Source organism: Platalea leucorodia, assembly GCF_965183815.1.
Source record: "Platalea leucorodia genome assembly, chromosome: 3".
In the NCBI taxonomy this organism is placed as follows: domain Eukaryota; kingdom Metazoa; phylum Chordata; class Aves; order Pelecaniformes; family Threskiornithidae; genus Platalea; species Platalea leucorodia.
In genome coordinates this window covers 89353688-89373998 of record NC_138825.1, presented here as the reverse complement: position 1 = coordinate 89373998, position 20311 = coordinate 89353688, and the positions used below count along the sequence as shown (strand labels likewise).

Below are 20311 nucleotides of genomic sequence, written 5' to 3'. Positions count from 1 at the left end.
CATACTGCAACTGCATGACCAAAACCCACGTGATGCCAGACACAGCCCTGGCAAGACTTCATGCAACACAGAGTACAGAATACAGAACTAATTGTAGGGCTGAAGGCTTAAGTTTGAAGACCTAAGTAGAAAGAGTTAAACATTAAAAAGTTTAACTACTAGACTAAGCATTATCTGTGTTACTAATGAAAATACTCATCTTTTACTTTCCCTGAGAGGACAGTTAACACTGTTAATGATTTTCCACTTATTTCTAAACCACCCCCCCAGAGCAGAAATGTTCATCCAACTATTCAAGCCATCCAGTGATGACAGATATTCTACCCTAGAAGCAGACAGGCTATTCTTTGACTGATCCTTGCACATCTAAACTATGTGAGTCTGCTGTAAACACTCTACAGGAGTTCAGTTCACCTGGGCAGCAGGGTAACTTACAGACTTGCTTTCCCTCCCCAACACAACCCCATATAATGGAGGGCATTAATGCCGCTAAGAGCAGAAAGCCAAGGTCCAGACTGCTGTGAAACTACTGATTCTGCCTCTGCAGGGCAGCAAAAGTCCAGAGGAAAGGTCTATCTAAACAGACCAATGAGTCACATCAGCTATTGAGGACCACCTGGTGTGTTCAGAAACCCACACTGCTGTACTGGAAGCATTCAAAAGTTTACTAATTTTGGGGTTTTTTTAATTTATGGCAAGTGATTTTTATGGGTTTTTTACTTCTACTAAACAGACTCATGTAAGATACAAGAAATCCATAGCTCAGAGTCAGAAGCCTGTGAAAACTGCAGTGCTTGTGTTTAAAATTGTCTTTTGCTTGGGCATAAAAGCTGCAAGTTGTCTTCAGTTTCAGGTCAGTGGAATGACTTTCTGCAATGAGACGGAAGACAAAAATTATGTGATCTGTTCACTAAGTTTAATTTTAAAGTGTTTGTTGTCATGGTGTTTTTTGTTTTGGTTGTGGGTGTTGGGGTTTTCTTTGCAGAACACCTTCTGAAATGTAAAGTTAACTTCTATAGCCTCAGTAATACTACCCTTGAAGGAGGCAGTTCTGCAGACGAAGTATTACAGTAGTAAAGCCATGCTACTGAATGACTGAAGTTCAAGCTCAGAGCTCCAACAATTCTCCTTGATCTTGTTGTACAAACAGGCCAATAATCTTTTATTCTGTACTGCTGATTAATGCATTATAGAAGACAGTGGTTTGTAAATGCCTAGAAGCAACTCACAAGTGGCTTGCTCACCATTCACCCTGTTCAGAGGTTTTACTGCAGATGACAGCATTTGTCTGTAGCATAAGGAAATACGCATCAAATTTGCAACCGCTCAGTCCTAAGTTTCCGTACATCGCTTGCTATGGAAGAGGGGTGCTCTAAATTGTGTATGCCATCAGCAGACGTTAGATAATGAAACCTCAGAGGACTCCACCCACAGCAACGCTGGCAACGGAGGCTACAAGGCACTACTATACACTACTGCAGCACTCCTTCTAAAGTCACTCAGTCATTTCCACCTCCTCTCCAAACTGCTGGAGGGTACAGCATCTCAGTCTGCAGCTCTGAATGCTTTAGGACACGAGTAATTATAGTGCGCTGAGTAGAGAGGTGTGATTAGATTTAATCCTACTACTTTCAGTGCACAGAAAAGAATTAAACCACGCATTATTTCACTCATCATCGGGGGGGGGGGGGAGAAGGAGATAGGGGTTAGTTCTTGCAGAGCTGTTTCCCATTATGTCACACCACAAAGTTAAGGAATTCAAGCTTCCTGGGTTTCCTTCCCCAATACCACAGAGTCTCAGCTTATCCAGCAATCGTCAGCACCTGGAGCAACTCAGAAGCATAGCTAGCTTTAACAAACTCTGAACAGCAGAGTTTGGTGGCTAAGCAGAATTTTAAAATAAGACTTGGCAAAATTAATTTGCCTTCAGTGTGGTAGGGAAGAAGATGTACAAGGAAAAAGAAAATGCATACAAGAAAATCTAGAAACTACATTTTCAAAAGATTCAGACATTTACTGGTGGGACAAAAACTTAGTTTTCAAAAAGAGACAATGAAGTTCAGAGTCTTCCAAGCAAGTCACAGGTGGGCTTGGTAATACAAAATAGATCTTATTAAGAAATACCAGCTGAAGCACAGCCCATCAGAAGCCATATGAAGCAATCTTAGAAAGGTGATTCTGTCCAAGGTACAGAGAAGTAGTACAAACAAGGATTAAAGGTACCTTCCTGATGAAGTTTCTGCTACTGCAGGCATCCATGTCAAGTACACTGATGGCTAATCCCCAAACCCAAAAACTGAGCTCAAGTACAAATTCCAAGCAGAGTAAGAAACCAGAAACAGTACAGCAACAGCAGCCAGTGCTTTCACCACGACTTTCATACAAGTGGAGAAGTTGGAGAATGAAGACCTATATCCTTCATTTGAATCTGTTTTACTGTGGGACTAAATTATAATTGCCAAATGACAGTATATGATTTCTCCTATTTTCTCTCTTCACATCTTGCTAGCTGCTATTTTGAACACTCCTTCAGTCTAGAGATCCTCGTTTAAATTACACATTTAATTTGGACTTGAATATACTTTTTCTAGTTAAGTTTTCAGATGCAAAACCTATGCACATAGAAGGAATAAGTGGTTGTCAATTCTTTGACACCATAACTTAAATCTAAACACCACTCTTTAAACTCTTTGACTAGCCAATTTTTTGACTTAGCCTTAAGACATTTGCAACTTATTCAGGGAAGAGAAGCAAGGCTAGAGTATGATTAACACCTTCATTAATAAAAAGACAAACCTGCCACACTGAGGAAGATCAGTAGAGGGTTCAATGAGGAAGACCAAAGTTAAGACACCTTAGATCTTCATGACCTTTTAAAGAGACCATCAAAAGATGTAAGTAATGCTGGTGTTTGACTGTTAAGCTCATAAGGTAAAAAAAAAAGAGAACAGTGAGAAAGTTTCATTGTCTTCAGAATTTCAGAGTTCTTCAGGCTCATTAAAAACTACTTCCTGACTTTGATATTTTTTAATTTTAATTTTTTTTTTTTTTTTTTTTAAATGAGAGAGATTCTACAACACTTTAAAGAATCTTATTCCTTTACCTTTTCGGATTGTATTCTGGATCAGGGCAGGGTTTTTTCCTAGTTTGGTTTTTTGGGGGTTTTTTTGGGTGTTGGTTTTTTTTTTTTTTTTGGTTTTTTTTTTTTTTTAACTCAGTTGTTTAATAAACAGACCTGGGATTCTTCAGTTCAAAGTTAATTATTCACAATTTACATTTCAGTATGCAGAGAAACAGCAGCAGAGCACAAGACCTCTCTGTTCAGAGGGATATTGGTGCCAACTTAAGAGCAGCTGTCATTCCGGGTTGAATTAACAGGCGAGCTGTCTCAGCATCTGAGCTGTGTCATACATTCAGTTCCTGTACTTTGCCAAATGTCTCCGAGAGTAAGCCCCTTACAGACTTTCCTTACTATGATGCTGAATGCTACAATAGTCTTCACAAGTTATTTTTCTGGCTTATAAGTACTTAAATAACGCCTTGAACCTATAGAAAAGGAAATGCAGGATTGTTCCAAATCCAGGCTAGTCAAGAACAGAAAGAAGTGGCTTAAAGAGTTTAAAAGCCTCAACCAAAAAAGTTAAAAAGGCAAGTAACAGTAGAAGTCCTCCCTTGCAAGACACAGAACTGTATCAGGAAGCTACTACACCGTTGTGCTAACCAATGCAGGAGCTGAACTTCCAGGTCTACAGAAGACTGACCGCAAAACAGTACTGGAAAGCAGAACAAAGTTATAGGTTTCTGCTTATATGATAATTGCTCATAAGAACATTAGATGATTTTAATGTTGTTGGCTTTGACTATCAAGCAATTCCACAAATGCAAGTAGGGAATTTATCTGTGGGGTTAAAGTTTACCATTTACTCTTTTCACCCCAGCTTGCCCCATCTCCACAAACATGCAACATAATCTGGCTCGTAATAATCTCCCCAAGCAGAACAGCAATTCATGCTGTCTCCTCCTTCCTCCCCAAAAAGTCTACCTCAAGAGTTACTACATTTCACCTTAACCCCAGCAAGCCTACCCTTTATCAAAGTTCAGCATCTTCAGATATTGCCTATGCAGTTTCATGCCTATGCCAACTCAACAAACCTAAACACAATCTTCCACAGACTGCATGCTCTCCAGGTACTATAAACTTTCGCAGTAATGCAGCTATAGTCCTCGTGACTACAAATAACTAGAAGGACTGCTACCTCCTCTCTCCAGCCTTACTTCACAGACCTCCTTCTTCCCAAACATATGTCAGACTCTTGTGAGGACAAATATTCGCTGCACATCCTGAAGTTTGAGAGCTCATGGCAGTCAGTCTTTGAACCACACAACTGCATCCCACACCAAGACAACCTTTTATATACAATTTCTTCCTCTCTGCCTACTCATAGGCATACTCATACTACCCACAGTATTAAGTGTTTTGCAGAAGAGAAAAAGGGTTTCTTCTTCCCTGTCAATCACATGAAGAGTTTGCAGAGAGACAGGGCAGATGACTGAGTACCAGCAAATTTCTCTTGAAGCTTCCTCCAACTTCTCAAACTGAGATTTTAATTAGCCTTAGAATCATCTTATCACACTACTCCTTTTCAAATGCCACCTCCTATATCACCAAATACCTGTTTTGAAAACAAAGCTGAAAAATCTACTGCCTGTATACATTGCTGGATTTTATTCCGATGCACTTTCATACGGTCTGCACTCCTCCTTCCTCACCATATCAAGGCAAGATATTCAACTTTTAAGTCATCTGCAAAACCCACCCCAGCTCATTAGCAGTATTAAACCAGATACGTTGGATTTGCGTCCCTTTCGGTCCTTAATGATTTATACATATGGCTTTTCCTCCCAAGAGGTTCAGATGCAGCTCTCTTGGAAAGGGGAAAACAAAAGCCAATTGTCAGGTAGTCTTCTACTGGATCTGAAAGGGTGCAACTAAGGCAACTGTTTCCCTAAGTACTAATAATGAGGAAAAAGTGTGATTATAATGTGTCAAAAAAATTCTTGCCATAAGCAACTCCTTCATGTTCCATGAACTATGAATACTTTTTACTTAACACAAAAGTTCCCACAAACTTATAGCTCCACTGACTCTGGGGAAGAATAGTGTGCATTACCTTTAGTGTTTACATTTGAGTTTTCTCCTTGAGGGTAATACAACTGAAAGATGACATTCAGGCCAGCTGCAGAAGCTCCAGTTTAAGCGGCAGTCATTGGGGTTTTAAGTATGGTCTTCAAGACTGCTAATTAATTACTGATTAATGTATTTTATGGACAAAGTCCAAGACCTTACTGACACCTGTGATCCCACTATTCAGAAGAATAAAAGCTTCAATTTTACTCAGGAATTAAATATTTGGAACAATAGAGCTGTCACACAGAAGATGGGCTACACAAACTCTTTAGTACAAACATACTAAGGAAAGCAGCTTTTTAGCCTCACACGCATGAAGCCAGAACACTGAGCAAAGGGGAAAAGGTCCCCACGGTCAAAGAATCCTGCCTGGCTTCCTCCAAACCATAGCCACTGCAGCTTTTTCAAGCAGCTTCACTGTAGCAAAAGCCTTAGTTTAATTAATCGTGGAATCTTTCCCCTGTCCTAAGTAGTAAGAAGCTCAGTCTTGAACCTCATTTATACAGAATTCACTCACTTTGAATACCCAAAAATTTGTCTCAGGCAAGAATACAAGTTCAGCAAAGCAGGGGAAAGAAGAAAAATCACTGCTGTAATGTTCCTTTCCTCTCACCCAGAGACACCATTCTAGACCGTCACTCCACCCAAATCCTGCTCCACAAATAGCTCAACAGATAAGTGTATTCTTCTGCTCAAAGACAAGAATTGAGTAGTTCTGCTTACGTCGATATGAAACATCAAGTAATTCTGGAGCTAGATGTGCCACTTCTCTATTTTATTGACTTACTGCAAATAGCAGCTGAGCCGCAAATCACCATTGTGCTACCTTTTTTGCACAGCTCTCAATAGTTTAAGATATACAAAATGCCATTTGCATATGGTGGACGCCAGCTGATGGTTATAAGGTTAAAATATAAAAGCAATTTTCTTGGAGAAATGCTATTCCCCATCCTATTGTAATACAGCATCTTAGATGCCAAACTCTAGGGGAGGCAGGGGCATGGAAAAAACCCTACTAACATTACAAGTAGCATTTGTGTTAAGCATCTGACCAATAACTTTTTGCACAAAAAGGAACTTTTATCCTGCATGGCAAATCTCAGACCTCATTCTACAAGCCATTTCCTTCAGCAGTTCAAACCTGGAAGCCTTAACCAAAATACACATTAATTTAGAGAAGAAATGAAACTGCGGCCACCAGCCAATCTTGTGCCAAGCCTTCAAAGCATTTATTCAATTTCATCTAAGGGGCAGAATTGTTCTCTCCATCCATGCAAGCATTAAAGCCACAGTCCCGTTGCATCCTAGGTCTTGCTGCATACAACAGAATAAGTTTAAAGGGGATATATTGTTGCAAGATTATTGCTTAGAAGGAGAAAAGCAAACAAGATCTAGTTAATTGACTGCTGTAACTGGATACCAGGATTCCAGCTGTGGCCTGCGATTATCCTTCCATGAGGGTGAACAACCCCTAACATTACCTGTTGGTTATATCAATTCATAACTCTTATCACCTCGTTATTTACTAGAATATCAGTAACAGGATCAACTGCAGCTTTTATTCGGAACTGCACGGCTACACTAGAAAAGTAAGGATTTCATGTTTTCCACAGCAACGTGGGGTCATTTACTGTAATTTCTGCACTAGAGCATTTTCTAATCAGCCTTTACATGTTGGGCTGATCTTACACTCCAACCACATCTGGCAGAAAGTGGTAATCAACTGGGGCATGGTACATGAGCTATTTCAGTTGCCGTGCTGCTGCCGTTTTTATTCTGAGAAAAATAAACCTTGGTTAGTGCTTTCCACCCCCAAATGATCTACATTCCTCAGAAAACCATTTGTTTTTAATAAACTTGTAGAAGTGAAACTGTCACTAGCCTATCAACTGTGCCCAGAACAGCAATTTGTAATCCACTACAAATCTGAATGAGACTGAAAATATGTCAGAGGCAGCTTCATGTTTCAGCTGCACTGCTTAGCTGTCACACATTGGGAATACATAAAAAAACAGGGTGGGGATGAGACAACATGCAAGCAACTTCAGTGACATATTGGCTACAGCCTGTATGCTAGAAACAGGTCATCTGAGTAGGCAGGCTCAGCAGCTGACACATCTAACTTTCAATATCCAGACCACGGCCTCTGGTTTTCCTACTGTCTCAGCCAGATTCTTCTAAAAGTCCAGCTATTTTGTCAGTGAACATAACCTTCTGTAGGGTCAGTCTGAAAAATAACCAAACAAGGCCAGAGCCCATGCACTCTGTCGAGCTGACAAGCCACGAGAAGCTTAGCATGGGTTGAAATTTTTAACTGGGAAGGAAATGCCCACAACCATGCATTGAAAACATGAACATATCCATAGGAAAAAGAAACCAAGTGTAATGCAAGCCTGTCCATACAGTCGGTGCAATAGTATGACCTCCTGGAGGCATACTGAAGCAGTTGCAACTAAACAGCAAGTACTTTGCAACATGGGTACAGTCATTTCAATCCATTTTGTCTTCTATTTATGTATCTGTAACACAACAGAAAGACCGTAAGAGTTCCTAAAAACAGACAGCTGCCTCATATCTGAATGCTGTACCTTAAAACAGGTGGGTTTTGGGTTTTTTTTTGGTTTGGCTTTTTTTTTTTTTTTTTTTTTTTTTTTTTTACAAACTGACTGATGTCCTGATGTCCTTCATGATTAGATGGAGCTTTACACTCTCCTTGCTAAAAAAAATATGAAACCAAACGTGCAATTCCTTTATGTTCATTCCCCCATACTACACCAGTTAAACAAGAATCCTTTGCTTCTGCCACACAGACAGGTGAGTTTAAGTCTCAGAAATCTTGAAAAAAACATCAACTACCAGCAGACTTTACTCTTCAACATGAGCCTCCAGCCTTTCATATACTGCAGATTTCTTTATGTTGCAAAAATTCTGTTAAACTCAATTGAACATCCACCTGAGAGATGGAAGATGCAGTTACGACTACTAACATTTACAAAAACTGACAGTAGTAAGCTGCTATCTAACCGTTCAAAGTCACCAGTGCCTCTGGAAGGTGCGTTTGGCACTGGCAGTGGAAGTCTCCTATCAAGCTATTGATGAGCGGGGAAGTTGGAATCCATCACGCAGGCTCACATCCAGGCAGCAAAGCTTTGCGCAGAGTCAGATCTCTAAACTGGAACATCCAGAAGTGTCAATTAAACTCCTAAGCATGTTATGGAGGTGAGTTTTGAAAGGCAGCTTCTCATAATACTGCCTAAGCAATTTCCACCTTCCTGATAAGCAAGAGGAAGTTCTTTAAACTCACCTGTTCCAAACATAGCAAACTTTGCCTGTTAATACTCTCATCATTCACAAACAACAGATCAATTTGAAGTTTAAATCAAGATTAGTAAAACTAGAAAGACTCCAAATGGCTTAGAATGAATGATCAGAAAGTCACAGGCAAGGCTTACATATGAAAATAGCATTCTGTTTCCGATGCCAGTAACAAAACATCACTCATAATAAAATTTACATGTTTTCAAAACACTGGCATACTAGATATGCTGACTTCCTCTGGCTTGCTGCCCCTTAGCAGAATGTACGTTCTCCTATAAATAGGTTGAGATGAAGCTATAAACTTAGATTAAGAGCTATGGGCACAATACCCATACATTGGATTCCAGAGTCACACAGCAAGATGCAAACCCAAGTCTCCATTTCAAACGGTTAGGTTTTAAAACTCCAGGGTTGCTGAAGAACTGATGCAACAATATGTTAAAGCTTGTGTCTATATTCGACCTCTACATAATGAGAAACAGCAGCCTTCAGAGCGAGGAAACAGGCCAGCTGGCTTCCCCCTTTCACACAAGTCCTACACTCTGAAATGAGAAGTGAAAGGAACAGTCCTTTTAAAACCAGTTTGAACTCCCACTTAAGTGCATGTATGCAGGCTCTTCAATTATGTGTAAAGATATATGCTCTAGCCAGTGCAGTCCCGCACTGTGGCAAGATAACTGATCATTGCCTTATTTTGAGGACCTTCCTCTAAACTTGTAAACTTGCATACATTTTAAGAATGTGGGCGACAAGTCAGCATGTTTTATTCATGCTTTGAGCAGTCATGTCTTTCTCTCACTTCTATGGAGGACCATTTTAGAACATGCTGTAAACTATCAGAGAGACTTAAGAGATGTAACAAAACTATGCCAGAGGCACTAGGAGCCTGCCAGGCTCTGCAGGCTAACTGCTGACCATCTGCTATGGAAGCACCCGCTGCCATTGTGTCATCTGCACGTGTGCCAAGCCAAGAGTCAGTTTGAAGTGATGGGCTATACTGTCAGTAGTCAAGCCACAGTCTTGTCTGACCTCTTTAGGACAGCAAAGTTTAAGACACTTTCTTGAAAAGACATGGTCTTTGGTCCTTTAAACATATGGTAGAACAATCTTAGCTCAAGGGGACACCAAACTCTCCAATCTACCCTTACCAGTGTTTTACTTCTCAGCCATAACCTAGTCTCCTAAATACCTAGAAACAATTAGCAAAGAATGAACATATTGCTTTCTTTTTCATTCCTTCTTTGAGAAATTAAAGCCACCTTGGCAAAGCAGACGGCTCAACTGTTTTGTTGGAGCTCTGTGGCCCAACTACAACACAGGAGTTCCTGCCAACTTGCTTTCTACCTGTAGTAATTTTGCATATCGGCTTCTGACCAAGAAAAGAGTTGACTGCCATGAGTCAAATCCAAGCTGCAGACACGTCAGCAACTTGCAGTTCTCAGTACATATGAGAGGCAAGGAGTGCTTTCTCGGTGGCCTTCAAGCATGATCAGGCCTATGTAGTCACAAAATCTCCTCTACAAGAAATATCGTAATACATTTGAGTTTTATCGATAGCTAGAAAAAAGACTCTAGGAAAGGCAACAGATTGGCACACTGCCTCAGCTCAAATGGCCAGAGTACAGATTACATAAATACGCAATATTAGCATGGCACCAGGACTTTTCAGCATCCAATCCCTTTCATCAAACTAAGTTAAGATACAGATATAATCTAAAGCAAAGCATGAGATTGCATTATCTTGAGCAGGGAGGAGGAACAGAAGGGTATTTCGACTTGGTTCATCCGGAAGTCGGTGGCAATACAGTGCACTGCCATTTCCTATACTGTGCCTACGACTAAGCTGCAAGCCTCTGACACCCAGTGGATGCACCATTTGCCAGCAGCCTAGAAAATACTGTTCTAGTATTCCACCTACATTCACATTGACATTTCAAGGCTGATGTCCAATACCATTTGTAGCACTAGTCCAGATTGCTGGTATATTCCCCTCTCCTAGTGGACTACAACTCTCAACTGCTTCAGCAAATGTGTGTTTCACAACCTAAAGAGAAGAATTTTTTATGAGCACAAGCACCTTACTGGCAACCAGCTATGACTGTCAAACACACCTCTGAGACCACCCTTGCAAAACTTGTTTTGTATTGATTTTCAGAGTTTTCAAGCAGCTCTGCAGAAGTAAACATGATGAAAATTGCAAGATTAAAAGTATTAAAAACAGTTTTAAGGGTCTAGCATGTGGTTTGCAAGACTCCAGAGACAGCAGACTTAATCATACTCCACAAAGTGACAAGCTAGCCTTTGCCAAGTATTCCAGTTGCCTTCTAGCAATTGCCAACATCTGGTTTATTCAGGTTTTATTTAAGCCACCAAGCTCTCATCCAAGCAAAATTTTGGCCAGTAGGAAAATCAAGCAACCATGCCGAGTCTGATGGGGTGGGATACTCTAGTATCAACTTACCAACGAAGCTTCACACTGCAATTTTGCTGGCACTGCTGACTCAGGGGAACAAAAGTACTGCTGCGAACCCTGTGCTACAGATCACTGCCTGCAAATCTACTAGGAAGGCTTCTTCTATCATATCATTTAGTTTGAGTTCAGGGTTCAGCCCTGTGCTAGATGACCTGTTCTTTCAGCATGCTAGCCATCCTGCACTGACGTTCAGACCCTGATTTCCTGGCTTGCTTTATTCCTTGCTTTTTAGTTTCCATGGTATTTGAAACCCCTCTCTCCAAGCCAGGCAGAATATTGTTACTAATCTGCACACCATGTGTTGAAGTTTGGAGATTCAAGTTTCATCAGACACTCAGTAGGGAGACTACTGTATTTCCCCTGTGCACACACCAGAACTTGTGCTTTTCCACCCTTACCCACATCCTGATCTGTGCCTTGAAAAGAAGCTCCAAAAAGGAATAGGGCATGTTAACTTAATGATACTGTTTGGTACCACTGACTCATCTTTAGACTATAGTAAGACTAAGGGAAGGGATATCATGTCATCCCCCCACCCCCAGTTTTTCCCCACCCCCAGAAACACTGCAGCCAGCTCCTTCAGCAATACCATATGTCCACAGATGACTGAGGAAGGTCTCTCCCTTTCTTTTCTTCAGGGACAGGGGATATATTGGGTGCATGTGGCAAGGTTTTGGTAGCAGGGGGGATGCTGCAGCTGTGAGCTCTGAGAACAGGGGTCTCTTCCACAGGTTGCAGCGGATATCTGCTCCAGCACCATGGAGTACCTCCTGCATCTCTGACCTTGGTGTTCCCTCTGCCATTTTTCACTTTTTCCCTCCTCCTCCTCTGCCTGTCCAGTTTTTTCAGCCCTTTCTTAAATACATTTTCCTGGAGGTGCCACAAGCTTGGTGGACAGGCTCAGCTGTGTCCTGCGGTGGGTCCATTGTGGAGCTGTCTGCCTGGCGTGGAGCAGGCCCTGGTCCCTTCTCACAGAGGTCATCCCTGCAGCCAACACCTTGCCATGGACACCCAGTATCAGGAGAAGCTAAGTAGCGTAGGAAGAGTGAAGTAGTCTTGAGATTCTTGAACATAGGCAGAAAAATACTAGAGGCAGGTGTGCCTCTACTATATTACCGTTTCTTCAGAAGTGGGGAGTAAGAGGGCAGCAAATTCTCCTTTTTGGCTACCAATTTCTCCATCCAGCAAGAAGCAGAGAAGACAAATAGCATCCAAAATGCTGTATGCCCTTCAGAGTTATCCTGACTGTCATCTACTTTCAAGCACTTCCGAGGACCCTTCATGGGGCAGAGACACAGAAGCATGGACTGACCACACCAACAGAGCACTTTCTTGTAGACTTCACAGAATTCCTCGCTAGTGGCACAGGCCGAGGCAAGGCACACACAGAAGATGGAGGGTTTAAGAGCCAGGCTGGGAAATCAGAGACACAGATCAAATCAAACCACTGGAAATCAAACTGCAGATCTTTTGTTGTTGTTGTTGTTTAAAAGATGTTCAATTGCTGCCACCCAGGATGTAAGGGAGTAACACTATGAGACTATTACAAAACACATTCAACTACTAAATAGAAGTGATTAAAACAATGGACTGGTCACTGTCATACTGACCATCTCATGAGCAAGGGGCCTCAAAGAAAGACATGGCTACTCCATTATCGAGGTCTACTAATGGAAGTCAGCACTGCAGAAAGACCTGACTTGTCCCAGAATTTGTCATCCATGACCTTGACAAAGCATGTTTAATAGAAGGAGCTTGATGACTATGAAAACAGACTAAGAATACATGCCTTCAGCTGAGGAAAAGCCAAGGGGAGGGAGGGTAGGACTAGTCAATCTAGCTTTATCAAGCTACACTGTTTGGATGAAAGAAAGTTTAATATTACACTGTCTACCCATTCTTCTGTTTCCTCATCCTCCCCTTCCTTTCCTTAGCATTGTACCGTAAGACGACGTAAACACAGAACAGTTCAGATGCACAAGATCCAGTGCTCCTGCTCATGTTTCAACCTTTGTATCTTAACATGAATTCAAATTCTACCTAGCTTCATATTTTGAAAAAGTATTAGTTAGCTAAATCTTCGCTTAATTAAAAGGGTAGCCTTCTCTTGGTACTACATGTGCCTTAAAAACAGTATGGGGCCAGGGGAGGAATTGAAAGTTAATGCCATTGTAATACTCAATATTAACTAATCTAAAAAGCCTACTTATTATCTCCCCTTACCCATGACAGACATTTCTACTCCTGTTCAGAGATCTGCACACTTCCAAAGGAAGTGAGTCTCCAATACTGTTTTGGGAAAGGACACGAGAGAAGCACGCAGAAACATAGAGCTATTCTACATAGAGACTGATCACAAGTCCTGACACACACGTGAAAAAAAAATTGCTAATCCAATATCCATTAATGAATTAAAGAAAATAATTGATTGCTTGGATTTTTTTTCTTTTGAGGTGTAAAAGAGATTCATTGGGGTGACAAGGAGGAGCTCACAATTTAGAATACACCCCAGCTGTGACAACAAAAACCAAGACACTGTATTACAGCTAATCTTCAATGCTAACTTTTAAACAAAGTCAGTTCTCTTGTGCATGGAAACAGTGACAAATTACTGCAACACAAGATACAGCGAGACATAAAAAAGTAGTTTCATTAGTCAAGTGTGAAGGATTAAGCCCAGTTTGTACAGGGACTCCATTCTTGGCAATTTTCTTGAAGGTACTTCCACGGCTTGTAAAGACAAAGTGTCACCTGGACTGCAGAGCAATGCAGTACTCATATGTCTGCACTACTCCCGCTAGGAAAGGGCCCCAAGTGCCAACAGACCTGGAACATTCCCCAAATCACTTCAACAGCAAACAACTTCTGAAATACACATCCAAGTTAACCTTAACAGTCACTGAAGTCTAGTGACTCAAGACAGTGAAGTGACACGGACTCCCACTTCTCCCAAAAAACAGAGACAGACATATTCCTCGGGAATGAGAGAGAGGTCTCTAAGACTAACCTGTGGGATCTAGCAACTTTACTGAGCCTAACAAAAAAGTTTAGCCCATTGCTTTTGGTCAACAGCCACTTGTTTCAACACTAGAGACCACAGTGATTCAAACTTGTTAGGTCATCCCCACAGTTTGCAGGAGAAGGGCAAAACACTGCAGGAACAAAAGTGTCTGTATAAGCAAAATACTGACACCAGCCCTGCAGTTCAGTTATCAGCATGAATTAAACTATAAATTTCCTTTTAGAGCCTTTGTTTGCAAGCCACATACAAATATGCAAAATCAGACATGGGATGGAAAGATGTTACTACAGATACACAGGTCATCTCCACAGCCACAGAAAATCAAATCCTGCTCTACATCTGCTGTGTTTCCACATTTCATGAAAATCTCCCAGCTCTTGATCAGGCCTCCGGAAGGGCCTTCTACCGTATGAGAATTATTTTGAAGAAGTAAGGAGGCACCACATGTTCTTTTCAGAATACACACTCCAGAACTTCCTCCAGCTTCAAAGCAATTCACTCAACAAAATAAGTCAAGGAAAATCCCAACCATTTTGATCATTTTTCAGAAACAAGAACTTGTTACGACCAACTGAAGACACAACAATCTCACTGGTTTCCAATTCACTTCCCTAAATGAAAGCTTGACAGTCTGTTTCTGAGTGAGATCCTGCATAAAAGAAGCTCAGTTCAGATCTACCTATTTTTTCCCTCATCTGTCGTGCGTTTTAACATTTGAAAAATTATTTCCCTTCTCCGAAAGCTTCACCCTGTTGATACCATCAGAGTCACCCCCATACGAGGCTGCACGCTGGCTTTCACTTGCCCCACAAAATTAAACTCTCAATAAAGCCTTAACATATCTTTCAGAGCAATTCTGATAATGAAACTTCTATGCTGTGCGCTAGGATTGCCCTCCCAGTTGAGTTACCACAGCTCATATATCCATAACATAGTCCATAGATCTCATTCACCCACTCTGCAATGGCCCTTCTCACTGCAGCAAAATCAAGTTGCTAGTCCCCACTTCTCCACGGAAATGCTTTCCTCGCTCTCTGTATCTAATTGTAATTTATTTAGCATAACATGGTTAGCCGAGGGAGGTAAAGCCACCACAATGATATGGCTTCAAGACGACAAGTTTTTTAAGTCAAAAAGGGTCAGAGCTCTTAATGTGCCAACTGCAAAGGCTTGCCCCAAACCATCAGAGCATCCTAGATTTACATTCCTTTTCTCCCCACAGGGACTTGGGAAATGCATTTAATGCCATCTGGCACTACTTCCCATAGTTGCTGGAAATTCACTAGTATGAGACCTGGAATTCAAGAAAATGGTAAATCTTACTAATGAGTACATGATAGCAACCTAATCATACTTCAGTACTTCTTTACATGACAAGCCTGGGCAGCACCCAGAGCCCATTGCCAAAGGACAGCCACTACGCAGCATCCATATTAAAGCCTGCACTTGTAAGCTATGCAAGTACAGAAAAATCACACAAAGATAAACACTTCGCAGCTCAGCTTTTGTTCACAGAAGAGATTAATTCTGTTCTCTCCTCCCTTCCTCACACACATGCAGTCATACCCAAATCATGCTTTTTATTCCTCAGAGCAAATTCCCTCTAAGTAATACTCACTAAAAAAAAAAAAAAAAAAAACAAAAAAACACTAAACCAAACAAATGAAGACACCCCACACTTTGTCACCCATCATCTTTCTATAACTCTCTGGAACTAATATCTTCTGCAGAAAACCTATGAGGACAGGCATCATTGTGTCCCATCCTCACAGGACTAAAGTTAAATAGTTGATCTCTCCATTTAATTTACAAAGCCCATCTGCTAAGCAGGGCAGTGGAAGATAGGTTGTGCGACATGACACCTGGCCACTAAGACACTAAATAAATAGGGAACTATGGAGTTCCCTAAGGACACAGAACGCCCACACCAATACTAGAATTGCAGCTTTTCATAAAGCATCGCTCCAGCCATCGCTCTCTGGTACCTTAAATTTTTATCGTCTAAATCCTTCGCACCTTGACTCAAAACTTATCTTAAGGCATTGGCAAGTTTTACCTTTCATTCCCTTCTCCATGTCTTCAAATGCTACTTATCCAGCTTGAAATGCAGTCAGCCACATGCCTCAGACCTACCTCCACCTAGCAGTACCTCCTGCATGCATGCAGGAATTGCTTTTTCAGAGGATGAACTTTTAATTTCCTCTCTCACTACAATATATAAGGCCCATTTTAACGCTTGTTCACAAGATATAAGTCAGAGTTCAAGGAATTGCCTAACAATTCATAGTTCTGAGGAGATGCCTCAGGTTTAAGAGCCTAAGAATATTTTTTCTTCTAAAACATGAACTTGATTTTCATTTATAGTCCACTAATTTGAATGTGCATATCTCTCACTGACAAGATTCCGTCTTCAATGATACCAGTTAATTAAATTCTTAACTGTTATATACAGCTTGGAAAATAGAAAGAAAATGATCAGGGAGGTATCTTCCCAGGAAATGATCGTTTCTCTTCCTCTTGTGTGTCTTACATGCAGGTGGGTACGAAATTGCATGGAATGCTACCGGCTTCCATCTCTCCCACGCTCATTTTCTGTAGTAGTAATATTAGTACCAACATCCAAACCCAATCCCTTTCCAGACCTTAATATAGCACTGGTAAATTATTTCTACCTCACTTTAATCCTGCCTATTCCAGATAGTGCTTTTATTTATATATATATATATATATATACACACACACACACACACAGAGACATACCTATATATGTGCATGTGTATATATATATATATATTAAAAAACACACACAGAGACATAGCATGCTTTTAAACACATGAGCTAGGGTTTTTTTTAAGCTAAAGCTTCTACTAACAGTTACAGTAGGCCTGTCCAGACACAACCTACAGATTAAGCAGTGTTAACAGCTACCAAACAGCACATAGGAGACATCAATAACCAAGATGATTTTTTAAAATATACAAGAAAACAAGAGAGTATACATGATATCAAGACAGCTGATCTATTTAAACAACGGTTTAGACTCAAGTCAGTCTTCAATCAATGCTGCTTAGGTCAGCATCTCTTAGACATATAAACAAGAATATTTAGATATACTGGAAGACCAACATGCTGTTTGCCACTTCATGGGTTAGCTATGAAGTCATTAGCACTGAAATCCGGAATTATTTTCCAGAAGTAATACTACCTCCTTTTAAGAAATACAGCATCATCAGAATTGTACTTACAGGCACCTGCACCAGCATTACTTGGTAACGGCCAGCAGCCAAGAGAGTGCTTGGTATAAAACCTGCTGATCTTCACTTGAAAGTGTTTCTTATCACACCCCCCAAAAAATGGGAAAATCACTTAATTTTAGACACTAAAACCTGCTGTTGATCTACTGAGTTCAATGCCAGACAGAGTTACTACTGGTAAACAAGGCCAATTAACACCATGAAATTAAATTCTTCCACCATTCTACTCCTTGCTGTCTCCAAGCAGGGACTGACAGTTGAGTGGGTTGAAAAGAAATAAAATTGTCAAGACAAAACATCACTAGCTCATTGTTTTTTAAGAAACATTTTGACTTCAACCTTGTTTCATGCATTAACTGGCTAATGCCAGTCCAGAATAGATCATAAATCTATGAGACAAAGCCACCAGCCATCTTCAATGAAACATGATGCAAACCATCAGGCAGCTCATGAAGCTGCTCTCTGACATTCGGAACCTCAGCAACAGCCCTTGAACTCTCAAAAGGCTGTCCCAATCTACAGCGTAGCGATATCCAAGTGCTTTGCCATTTGAGGACACCACCATCTAAGCCTCTTCAGAAGTCTACTGTGGCGATGGCCACACTCCTACCGGTGCTTGGCCAGCTCCTGGCATAGCATTTATGTCTCTGCCTAGGTTAATCCTGACCAAAGCAGGCAGTGACAGGTGCGTGTCCATTTTGCCCTGTGTCCAATTCCCTCCCCTCTTTCCAAGACCCTGCTCCGCAAGGCATGTTTTGCACTGGATAAAAGGCAAGAGGTCATGAGGGGGGAAAAAAAATGGCCGAAAGAGTGGTATTATGCAATAAGAGAAGAAATGCAATAATAACTCATCCTCTCCTGGAGATTTCTCATAACCCTTACAGTCTGCAAGCTGGATTACAGCAAGTGCGACAGCCAGACGGCTCAAAGGCACGCTACAGAGCCCGGCGGGCAGCCTCCTCAGCCCCGGGTCTTCGCTGGGGAAATAAAAAGGGATGCTCACAGTCCAGGTGCTTTTTCTTGGGCCCCATCACTTCGTGCGTGGTGGCTTTGCAGACGGCTCTGGCTACGGCTGATCCCGTAACGCTGTACTGAGCAGCTGCGATGCGATCTGTCAGCGTCTGACCCGACATCTTCGCTGGCGTGCCTGCTGCTGCCTGCTCTGCAGAGGCGGAAAACACGGGAGGGGAAGGGGAGATCCCGGCTTTAACGGCGACGGGAGGCGGGGGGGGGGAACGGGACGGGGACGACACGGCACGAACACAGGGACGGACACACAGCCACGCCACACGGACAATGGTCCCTCAGGCAGCCCGGCCCCTCCCGAGGCGCAGCCCCCCCCGCCCCGTTGTGTAAGCCTTTGCCTCACCAGAAGCCGCCTGGGGCAAAAATAAAGGGCATTTTAGGCGCTGCAGGGAGAGGATGAAGGGGAAATAATGACGGTAGCAGAAGCAGGCTGCACACAAATAACATATGAGCCCCCTGGGGGTGGGGGGGAGGACGCCCCCCACCTGCCCCGGCAGCGCCCGCCCCCCGAGCCGGCCCGCGGGGGAGCCGCCGCCGCGCCCCGGCCCCGCCGCAGCGCCCGCCCCGCCGCCTCCCCGGTGGGAGAGATTATGGCACCGTTGCGCCATGTTATGCCCTCCCGGTGCCTTCCCCCACCGCCACCCCCCGGCCCCGATGGCGACCCCCCCCCCCCCCCCCCCGCGCCGGGAACCGGGGCGCCGCTGGATGCGGCGGCGCCCAGCGCCATGCAGCAGCCCGGGGCGGCGCGGCGCGGCTCGGCTGGGCGGGGGGAGACGAGGATGAAGCGAGCGCCAGCGGCCGACCTGTCAGTGCGTCCTTCCCTCCCGTCCTCCTGCCGCCGCCGCTCCGGGGAGGGCACCGCCGCCTCCCGCCGCGACCGCTCCCCGGCCCGGCCCGCCGCGCTGCCCGCCGGCCAGGCGCCCCGCGGCGCAGCAGCAGCAGCAGCAGCAGCAGCCCCCCCCTTCCCCTTCCCCCCCTCCCTCCCCCCGGCCCCGGTAGCCCCAGGTGCGGGGCGGGCTGCCCGCTGCCGCCTCCCGCCGCCGGGGATGCGCTGGGCGTCCACGCCCGGGAGCCGCCGCTGCTATTTCCAGCCGGCGGCTTAATCCTCCCGCAGCCTAATCCCCGCGCTACTGCCGCAGCAGCGCCGCCCCCTACCCCGGTGCAGAGGGCGGGACGGAGCGGAGCGGAGCGGCGCGGCACGGCGGAGGAGCGGAGCGGGCCGGCGCTGCCGTTGCCGCCGCAGGTCGGTGGCCCGGCGCAGTCAGGTGACCCCGCCCGGTGCGGCCGGGCCGGGCCTGGCCGGGCCGCCCGGTACCGCGGGGCAGTGCCCCCCGCCCCGCCGCGCCGCGCCTCTTAAAGGGGACGCCGCGCCCCGCCGCCCGCCCGCCCGCCCGGTGTACGGCGAGGCGCGGCCCCGGCCGCCACCCCTGCGCCCCGCTGGCCTCCCGCTTCCCGGCGGGGGCGGCCGGGCCCAGCCGCTCCTACGCGGATGCCGTCTGGGGGAGCCCGGTGGGGATCCTCCGCGGGGCCCGGAGCTTGGGGGGAGCCGAAGCTACTGATGCTTCCCCTGTCTGCAGTGTGGTCCTGTCCTTAAGGCTTATAATAACGCATCGAGGGATCCCAAAACTGCACGTGCACTAGATCCCTCCAGAACCTTTTTATGATGTTGTTGTTGTCATCAAAGATACCCAAAATACATCCCCAGAAAGGCTTTCTTTCTGTTACCTAAGATATCCTAAAGGTCTCGGTTACAACGCAGCGCTACGCTAGGGAGGATACATTGCCACAATTTTATTGTGTAATTGAAGCGTAACGGAGTGATCTGTGGAGTATGGAGAAATGTGGCATACATCTATTACCATAAATTGGCTGAACTTAGTTTTGGAGTAAAGTGATTTAAGTGGGTGGGGTCTAAACGAAATCGTACTGGTAGCAATTACTTCAAGCTGCCGTTAGAACAAATTTCAGAAGACGACGTAAGTGTGTGTTATTAATTAGCTGAAGAAAACAGTATGTACAGTCGGTATTGA

At 43.9% G+C, this 20311-nt stretch overlaps 1 protein-coding gene across 24 annotated transcripts in view; it reads right to left on the bottom strand.

Annotated features, from left to right (window-relative positions):
• The window catches only part of SNAP91 (synaptosome associated protein 91), a gene marked incomplete at both ends in the record, with an annotated part of 68987 nt that extends 50599 nt beyond the window's left edge, over positions 1-18388 (bottom strand). For all 24 annotated transcript variants that reach the window (XM_082307825.1, XM_082307827.1, XM_082307804.1 and 21 more), the window contains one exon: positions 18259-18388. In XM_082307825.1, coding sequence (XP_082163951.1) covers positions 18259-18388 — 130 coding nt within the window. The remainder of the gene's footprint in view (positions 1-18258) is intronic.
• Between the last annotated feature and the right edge of the window lie 1923 nt (positions 18389-20311).